Source organism: Lycorma delicatula, chromosome 1, assembly GCF_047948215.1.
Source record: "Lycorma delicatula isolate Av1 chromosome 1, ASM4794821v1, whole genome shotgun sequence".
NCBI lineage: Eukaryota > Metazoa > Arthropoda > Insecta > Hemiptera > Fulgoridae > Lycorma > Lycorma delicatula.
The window spans coordinates 178701228-178711976 of NC_134455.1; the positions used below are offsets into that span (position 1 = coordinate 178701228).

At 29.1% G+C, this 10749-nt stretch overlaps 1 protein-coding gene across 3 annotated transcripts in view; it reads left to right on the top strand.

Moving 5' to 3' along the window:
* LOC142325962 (SET domain-containing protein SmydA-8-like) overlaps window positions 1–9480 on the top strand; it is a 49301-nt gene extending 39821 nt beyond the window's left edge. For all 3 annotated transcript variants that reach the window (XM_075367944.1, XM_075367954.1, XM_075367963.1), the window contains exons 6-8: window positions 1466–1707; window positions 5097–5356; window positions 9183–9480. In XM_075367944.1, the coding sequence (XP_075224059.1) occupies window positions 1466–1707; window positions 5097–5356; window positions 9183–9406 (726 nt within the window). In that variant the 3' untranslated portion in view covers window positions 9407–9480. The remainder of the gene's footprint in view (window positions 1–1465; window positions 1708–5096; window positions 5357–9182) is intronic.
* The last annotated feature ends 1269 nt before the right edge of the window (window positions 9481–10749 follow it).

The window sequence follows — 10749 nt, forward strand, 5'->3', positions numbered from 1 at the left end:
AGGAGCAATATTCAATTCCTCACAACAAAAAATGTGTAATCTCACGGCAGAAGTCGCAATTACTTTATTAGTACCACTGGAACGTGACTGTACATAGCAGTAGTTTGTAAACTCTCCAAATATGAACCTCACCATGTCGATTAGTATAGATATGGATCAAAGACCTGTTCTGTAAGAAACAAAAATATGCAGTCACAGAAAATTTCTAGTAAGTTGAATTCAAATGTAGCCCAAAGTTCATTAGACTAAAATAGCAACAGTCCCTAGTTCTGCTTATGTAACATCTAAAGTGTAAAACTTTTTTCAACTGATCAGACTACAGATGTGATAGATACTACTTTCATGATACTGTTCCAATACTAATAATGCAATTGTGTGATGCCTTTTAAAAGTTTTTTTAACATAATTTTTTTTTTTTTTTTTTTTTTTATGAAAAGGTATATTTTTTTGAATACTAAGTGTTTTTGTTAGATATGTATAACTTAAGTATAGAGCAGAGGCAGTGTTTAAAGCATTGTTTCTTGGCAAAAGAGGAGATGCTTTACATTATTTATCCAGTCTCTCTTGTAGCAGTAAGACATAAAAAGCATCTGAGACAAAAGATAGATAAGCCACAGTAACTTTCTCTGATAGTAATAATGTTCATTGTATAGAAAAACCCAGTGCTGAACAGAGTGAAGGTGTCATTTGTAATGTCACTAGTTCTGGCTTGCTTATGTATATTCAATAAATTGAAGAAGGCTTCAGAAATCATTCAGTGTAAACATGATATTGGATGTTAATTTAAATTAATTATTATTTGTTTTATTAAATTTATCATTATCCTGCTTTCTGAAAGATTTCATTCCCCTTCCTTTACTCATATTCATTTTTTTTAAACTGAATTTCTCTTGATAATCTAGATCATGGTAGTACTTTGTAATAAAATCTTGTCAATCAAATTTCTTCCAACCCACTTTTTATTTCTCTCAAAACAACGTCACTGATAAATTTCAATATCTCTCCTTAGATAATTTATTTTTTTGATTTAATTATGCTCTTAGTAAAGTAAATTAATCATACTCTTAATTTTTAAAAGTCCTACATTAATTATTTCATATACAAGTTCAAAATAATATTTTATGCTGATTGGAAAATAATAATACATTATTTAAATCACATCAGGAATGGGTAAGTGTGGTACTCCATGAATAAAAGAATGGATTGCCACTTCATTTTTTTGGATGGAAAGGAAGTCATAGCAAAACTTTGACCGGAATAATACCACAAGACACACAACTTATAATAAAATTTAAAAAAATGGTTTAAAATCATACTAATTTTGTAATAAATACATGTTTCAGGAAGGATATAAATAAAATCTACCAAATCTTCCTTGTCTACATTTAAAAAACTCAGATAAAAATTAGCACAATTTTTTTTTTGTGTAAGCACTAAGTCTTCAGTATTCTATTTTATATTGCAGGGAACAATGAAAAGAAGAGAACATTTAAAGGCTTCAAAATTCTTTGATTGTAATTGTGATAGATGTACTGATCCTACAGAACTACAAACATATATGAGTGCATTAAAATGTCCCAAATGTGAGGGAGGATGGGTATTGTCATCTCAGCCACTTAATCCTGTAGCTGACTGGCTCTGCACTAATTCTAATTGCCCTGATGTATATACTGTCATTGTAGAAAATGTGATTCTCCTAATGGACAGGTCAGTATTATTATTCTATTTTATTTATATTTTAATACTTAAATATTGTTTTAATTTATTAACTTTTTATTTTAAAAAATTTGAAAATTATGTATCAATATAAGCTGATTTAATCATTATAAAAACGTATACTCCGTGTCTCTTAATCCCATGAAAACATCATTTATCATTACAGAAAACTGATTTAAAGCACTTTTCTGGATCCTGTGTACAATTGTTTTTTTAGGGATGAATTAACCTAATAAAAAGTAAAAATATGGATCATATTAATATCACTACAATATTATTTTCAATAGTAAAGATAAATTTTTTTAATGGGAAATTGTATTTAAATCTTCTCAAGACATACAGTAACATCTGTTATTTGTTGGATCTTCTGCTACCAACACTTGCATTGGATGATATTTTTTATTAAATTTTATTCAACTTTATATTTACATACATGTTAAATATTTACATGGAAATATTTAATTTCATACCAAATTTCATACCAGAATTTAAAAAAAAAAAATAGTATTGTGTAGCAATTCATTGACAGATTAATATTGTTTCTGTAGAAGAAAATTTTTTAATTTTATTCTAGATGAATTGGTGGAAAGGCCTTTTAAATGGTTTGGTATTCTATTAAAAGTGCTATCCAATCATGTAATTCAACCCTTTGACATAAGTCGAAGTAGTGTATTGAGTTACATGAAAATGGTTTTCATGGTTTTCTTCTTTAGTTTGATAGACATGGATAGTGGTAGTTTTTAAAAATAAGTAACTATTGTTTTTTAAATGAAGATTATACATTCATAAACACAGTGTATGACAGAATGGAGTCCCACATTTTACAGGTTAATTAAAGAAAAATGGTAAAAGATATAAAAAAAATTTAATTTCTGAAAAGCATATGTAATATATTTTTTTTTACTTAGATTTTTAAAATTATGGCGGCCATCACGAACAACATAGACTCGAAGACGTTCCTGGAAGTTTTGTATCACTCTCTCCGGCATATGTCAAGGAATAGGGGTGGCAACCTCTCTTATTACATTCTTAAGTTGTTAAAGGGTTTGAGGCCGATGTTTGTAAACCATAAATTTCAGGCAGCCCCACAAAAAAACAATCGTGGAAGCTTAAATCAGGAGAGAGAGAGGAGGCCACTCAATATCGCCCCATAACAAAATCAGACTTCCCGGAAACATTTCTTGAAGAATGATATAAGAGTGATGATAGTGTGAGCTGTTATCATCCTTTTGAAAACAGAAGTCTTCTGATTCATCTTTTTGAATTCTGTCAACGGGCTAGAGAAAGTTTTCCAACATGTCACAGTATCGGTGATGCCACCCTCTTCAAAAACATATGGCCTCTACAATACCCAAAGTGCAACATACTGTCACTTTTGGGCTGTGAAGAGGTCTTTAGTGAAACTGTTGGGGTTTTTCCGATGCCAAGTACCAAAACACTTGTTTCTTTATGGTGCCTGAAAGATGGAAATAAGCTTATCTGTTGTTGTGGAGTAGTGACTCCACATGACAGACTCGGAGCACATCTGAAAGAATTCTCTGCCTTTCCCAGTCTTGCTCAATTCCAGTGCAAGCATCATTTTGTATGGGTGCAAATTCAAATCAGCCCGCAAAACTCGCCTCACAGATCGATCGGAAATCCCCGGTACAGAAGCATGTTTTCAAGTGGAGCGGCTTGGAGACTGCTCTAACAACAGCAACGTTTTCAGGCGTTCTGATGGCACTAGGATGGTCAGTAATGGCTGGTTGTCTCAGTAATGCAGAACCAGTTGTCCTTACATTTGCGATCCACTTCAGCATCGTTTTCCGATCTGGAATGTTAAATGGAAGTGCGTTATGAAATGCTCTTTGTGTCATGGATTCTGTGTTTTTTAAAGAAAGCTTTGATAACATAGACTCACTGTTCGTCTTAGCAATTATGATGCCTACTGACATCTTCCACCCGAGCGAAAGGGATCTCCTCCACCTATCTACCTTCTCCTCGCTGGTCAATGACCTTCAAAATGTCAGGTTCTGCTTCAACCAGTATAAACACATGGATGGTTAAAAGTTTTAATTTACTATATATTGGTTTACATGATTCATATTTATAAAAGCCAAATATTGATCTGCCATCCATTTTGTGTACTGAAAACTTGTTCTGATTTTTTGAGAGAACCCCAATGAAATCAATTTTGTCTCTAACAATCTGTTATCTAATAAAAAATCCAAAAATTGCGCACTGTGGGCAACAGAAATACTATCATTCTATCTGCTCGATTATCAATGTTACATCAACCAAAACACAATCCAATGATTTTGTCTATATTTAAAGTTAATGGTTACAATCTAACCAGTGAATAATTTTTTTAACTGCTAACATAGAATTTTCAAGTTCGTTTAAATAATTATCTTCCAATACAGTTGAGTCACCTGTGAAGAGGGTAGCAATGAATGATTCATTTTGAGGCAGATCAATAATAAACAAAAAGAAAAACAAGGAAATGAGGACTCTTACCTGTGCCATTCAGTATTTTACATCTCAATTGTAGTTTTTTATCAAAAGATGAAATTTCAACTACTTGTTTACAGTCGGTAAGATATGACTTTAACCAATTGTATGCAGCTCCTCTGGTACCATAGATACTAAGTTTCATCATTAGTAAAAAGTAAATATCTGGATAAAGTGCTTTTCAACAAAATAATGTTATTTTTTTGCTTTCCTTACTGCTACAGTAAAGTTTGCTGTAAAGGAATTTGTGTATTGTTTCAAAATTATGGGTACTCTGTTTTTTGATTTCTTATTTTTTTTAATTTTTCAAAGCCAATAATGAAAAAACAAAAGTATGATAACTATTCTGTATGAATAGATGCGTGGATGAATGAGGATCTACTTTGCTTAATATCTCTGGAGTAGATGAATGTATAATCATAAAATTTGGCATGGTGATATGTACATAAAGTATTGATATTAAAATTAAAAAAAAAAATAATCTAATAAATTGGACAAGAGAATAGAGTACTTCACTCTTAATCCTTACTTCTACCTAGGTAAGGAGCATTTTAGTGAAAACTTCAGAGAAGGATTTTTGAATTAACAGAAATTAAAAAAAAATTAACACTTCCGTATTCACCAAAATAAAAATCATTTTGTAACCATATCAAAAGATGATAAGCTTTATTTCGGATATAATACTGTTTTCTTGTTTTACAATCTTTACATAATTTTATGTCAGCAGCGTCATTCTACATTAAAAAACAAAATAATAATATTGATTATTTTGGCCTGTTATGAGTTGATTTGCTAATTATCTATAAAATTTATACTCAAAAGGATTTGTAATTTTAAATTAATAATTATCATAAAGGTTATTTAAAATTAAGGTTATTTTTATGTTACAGAATTCAAAATGAACTAGATTCAATTGGTATAAACAATATAGAAGGTCTGGAATCATTTCTCAAGCAATATGAAAGAATTTTACATCCTAATCACTATCACATGATAGCAGCAAAACATTCACTCAGTCAACTTTATGGAAAAATGTCAGGATACTTAATACATCAATTATCAAATGCTTTATTGGAACGAAAGAGGGATATATGTTTGGAATTATTAAATGTATTTAATAAAATTGAACCTGGTTACTCTCGTTTGAGAGGTAAATGTATTTAATAAACATATATTTTATTCTAGTTGTTATATAATTATTAATTACACTAGTCACACCAGGAATTGTCCACAAATAACAAAAAGTAATCATTTCATTATTTCCTGGAAGGATAAGAGAACTCAGAAAAGCTGAGTAGCATTACAAAGTACAAAATTGAATAATAAAAAAGAATGTTGGTTGTCATCTATGTTAATATATAAAAATAATAATTACGTGAAATAATAGTGCTGCAGTGGAGAAAGATAATGAATAAAATTAGCATAGAATAAAATAACAATTTTGAAGTCATTGACAACTAAATATTAATTTTGTTTCATACTTATTATGAAAAAAAATTAATATTTTCAGGTCATTAGACCTTGAAAATAGTTATTCAAAGCAAAAGCATGACAGCTTACAATCACTGATTAAATTAAAAAACCCATAAAAAAGACTACTATAATATGAGAGCACAAAACAGAAATGAAAGAAAACAAACAGTATAATAATCAATAAAAAAGTTACAACTACAAAAATTAACTACACTGAACAGGTACGATTGCATGGTGTAAGGCAGTGATTCCCAAACTGGGCACTGCGACGCCCCGGAAAGCCGCAAACTCTTCACAGGGGTAACGTGAAATATTGTAAAAGTTTCATAATTAATTGAACCAAGATATTTATAATTATTATTGATTTAATGTTAATAAACTAAAAAAATAAAGAAGATACACGAGTTTTATTTATTTTTATCTCTTACTTACAAGTAGTAATATTTTTACTTATGGTAGGGCACTATGGAAAAATTTTAATTGAAAACGGCCTGAAACAAAACAACTTGAAAAAGTTTGGGAACCACTGGTGTAAGGTATTTAATCTAATTCCTATATGAAGGGTACAAGGGAAAAAGGATTTTAGTCACATTTTAACAATTTTACAGAAGAGCTATTTTTTTTTACATAATCTCTAACTGTAAAAAATTAATTTTTTGAAATTTATATAATGATAAAGTGTTAATAAATAATGTTTTCTAAAAAATAAAAAAATAAAAATAAACAAATAAGTAAATCAAACAGAAAAATATAAAAAATATTTTTGTTACCTTGATACAAAATTTACATGCAAAAGAGGGATTAAGTTGCAAAAAGTAACATGTTTGTCAGTTTGACAGATTACAATAAATGAAACTACAGGTTAGTTATGAAATGAAAAAAATAATGTAAATAGCAGTGAAAATTTTTATTATTAATGTAATTAAATTAAAACAGTACATTTTTAGAAATACATTAAAATATAAAAATGAAGTTACAAATTAGAAAAATATTGGAAAAGTAATATTCAATAAATGTATAATATACTATAATGACTAGTTTCAACCTATTATTATTATATATTAACTATACAGTAGTGTTCTCACTATTTTTGTTTTTACTTTGCTGGTCTTAAAAAGATGAATCAGCAAATTTAATTAACTTTTGCAAGAATTAAATTTGAATTTTTATAGCTTATTCCATGGATAGAAATATACTCAACTCTTTTTATAAAAAGGTTAATCTTTATCTTTTAAATCTTTTATCTTTTTAATTGTAATCTTTTTATAGACCTGTCAATGAAAAATTTTACTTTATAACAAAAAATTGTATCTCTAAATATTTACACTGTTGACCCTATCTTTGCTGGTCAACAAACATTTATTAACTAACATAAGTAAGAATTCTGATCGTCACCACTGTTCATCTCATTAAAACACTTAAGAATTCCTATATTCAACTTTAATAGACTCAAAACATTAATTTGTTTTCAACAGCAATCATTGTTGAACTCATGACTAATCTAATATTTTTACTGATGTCAGTTAATCTGCCACCGATTCTTATGTTTCTATAATTTCCTTCTCTCTCACTACTACACATTATTATTGATAATATAAAATAAAAATTACTTATTAAAGATTAAGCCAAAAATAAATTTGAATAACAAGAAAAATAGCATGTGTTTACAATATAAAAATTTAGAGTAGCAAGAAACTAGGTTATCGTACGAGGCTGACTGCAGTCTAAATTGCATTATGAGTAATGATGATCTTCATGGAAATAGGATGAATTTCAGAGTATTGAGAATGAAACATAGATTTAGCTCCTTATGTTCAGTGAACTAATCTCCTCCTTTACCTGTATGAAATTTTAAAATATTTCTATTTACTTGCAACTGCTCATTTTTTCCTACCATAATTGAAAAGGACAATGCAGATCATCTTTAAGATTCTCACAATGCAATAAAACAAAAATCAGATAAAATAGATTAAACTTCTTTTTCCCAGTATCCTTCATATGTAATGCTGTTCTTTCAAAGGAACCTCTTTTATGTGCAGTTTATACTAAAAACCTACTTTATGCAGAATTTATGCTAAACCTAATAAGAGGTATTATAATTATTCTTAACCAATTTGCTAATTTTATAATTTGAATGAAATTTTAATACAGATGTTTTTCTTTGATTAAGCATTCAGTTGATGAAAATCAGAAATCATAACACCTATATTTTTTTAATATTCCCCTTGAAGTATCAACTATTTTGATTACTGATCATAGCTGTAATATCATCAACATACATAATTAATTTGTTTTTAGTGTTTAGTTCAGCAAGTTATTTATATAAACAAAGAACAGAAGTCCTGATATTGAATTCTATGAAAAATTCCTTTTTGAAATGTTTTGTAGGAACTATATATTAACCCACATTACTTAAAAAAAAAATACTTTCTTTTTTGTTAGATAAACAAGAACACAACAATTTAAGACTTCATTTCTAAATCCACAAACTTGTAAGTTTTTATGAAAAGTATTGTGGTTAAAACAATGAAAGGTCCTCTACAGATTACATAAAATTCAAACAGCAAACTGGAACGTTGATAGTCTTCATATCTGTGTTGGAAACTGAGATTCCTACCTTCAAATTGATTTGCATAAAGAATATTACTATCTTCGTGATACTTTATTATTCTGTAAAGAATTAACTTTTTCATATACTTTATAACGCTGGGAGAATTGTTATTGACTCTTTAACTCCTATAATTCTGAGATACTGATCTCTTTAGAATCAGGATCACCCTTTTTTACAGACAGGATTGAAATTATTTCAGATCAGGAAATACTACTGCGTTATCAAGAGCAAAATTAGTAAGAAAAGTTACTATTGATCTGCATACATACTGAGAGCAGGGTAATAATGGAGATATATCAGCTTAGCTGGGAGGTCTGGAGCGCTTTAATTGGTCTAATTTTTTTGAACTTTCTGTTCATTGCCAAGTTCAAACCTAGAAATAGTGTTTTAGATATTCCAGTAACTGGCCATATGCTCAACATATTTTTTTCCTAACAGGCCTGCAGAGGACCAAGCAAAAGGAATTGGAAAAGAAATGCATTTCAGATGGGAATGTACGCAACCATAATATATATTTAATAATGGTGGCAAACTTAAGATTTAATATTCTGATTTAAGAATATTCTTTGGAGATGCATTTTTAAATATTTTTTCAGATTAACTGAGTTTTTGCTATGATTGTTTTTGCAATTACAACTCTTAGTTAATAAAAAGTACAATACAATTTTTTCCTTTAATTAAACTCTAAGCAACAATTTTCAGCCACACAGATATAAAAAAAACATTTGTATAATAAAACAGCACCAAAACTGAAACTGATTATGGGAAAATTATGTATTGAAAGCTGTTTTGTAATTGGTTTTAGACTGTAACCTTATAAAATGTAGTTTTAAAATAATAATACAATTAAATCAGGCTGTAATTATAATAACTGTAATCAAACTTGTTTCAGGTGTCTTAATGTATGAACTTCATGCTCCAGTTATGATACTTTTAACAAGAAAATTTGAATCCAAGACTATATCAAAAAAGGATCTAAAATCTGAATTGAAGAAAGTTGCTAACTACTTAAAGGAATCTAGTGAAATTCTTTCTTATGAAACTGAGATTTCAACAGAAGGTATAATGGGAAGAGCTGCAAAAGAAGCATTAGAGCGGATTAAAGAGTGGAAATAATTATAAATAAAATTAGGATGTTTAATTATAATAATTATTAATATTTAATTAAATTGATAAGTTATTGTAAATAATATTTTATACACAGTTTGTTGACATCTTCCATTCCTATATTATTATGATTTAAACTTTTTTTAAATTTCCTCTTAAAAGTTTTAATCTTTAAAGGTCACTGAAAGATTAGAGCTATATTTAGTATTAAGCACTTTTTTTGAGGTTTTACTTTCTTCAGAGAAATGTTACTTTGTTTCACAATGGCAAAGAAAAATGCATCTGAAAAATACAAAAATTCACTATACAATGACAAAATTTATATACAGGGGAGAGGGAAATAATTTGGGAACTGATAATAGAGCTTGAAATAAGGAAAAACGTTCATACAAATATATGTCCAAAAACGCTTTGTTGAGTTACGGCTAGCAAACATTTCACTCAGATTTTAGTTTCTCCAGTAAAATGCAGTCATACTAAAATTTTTGAAGGGGTTATTTTTTTTTTTTTTTTGTCTTCAGTCATTTGACTGGTTTGATGCAGCTCTCCAAGATTCCCTGTCTAGTGCTAGTCGTTTCATTTCAGTATACCCTCTACATCCTACATCCCTAACAATTTGTTTTACATATTCCAAACGTGGCCTGCCTACACAATTTTTCCCTTCTACCTGTCCTTCCAAAATTAAAGCGACTATTCCAGGATGCCTTAGTATGTGGCCTATAAGTCTGTCTCTTCTTTTAACTATAATTTTCCAAATGCTCCTTTCTTCATCTATTTGCCGCAATACCTCCTCATTTGTCACTTTATCCACCCATCTGATTTTTAACATTCTCCTATAGCACCACATTTCAAAAGCTTCTAACCTTTTCTTCTCAGATACTCCGATTGTCCAAGTTTCACTTCCATATAAAGCGACACTCCAAACATACACTTTCAAAAATCTTTTCCTGACATTTAAATTAATTTTTGATGTAAACAACTTATATTTCTTACTGAAGGCTCGTTTAGCTTGTGCTATTCGGCATTTTATATCGCTCCTGCTTCGTCCATCTTTAGTAATTCTACTTCCCAAATAACAAAATTCTTCTACCTCCATAATCTTTTCTCCTCCTATTTTCACATTCAGTGGTCCATCTTTGTTATTTCTACTACATTTCATTACTTTTGTTTTGTTCTTGTTTATTTTCATGCGATAGTTCTTGCGTAGGACTTCATCTATGCCGTTCATTGTTTCTACTAAATCCTTTTTACTCTCGGCTAGAATTACTATATCATCAGCAAATCGTAGCATCTTTATCTTTTCACCTTGTACTGTTACTCCGAATCTAAATTGTTCTTTAACATCATTAACT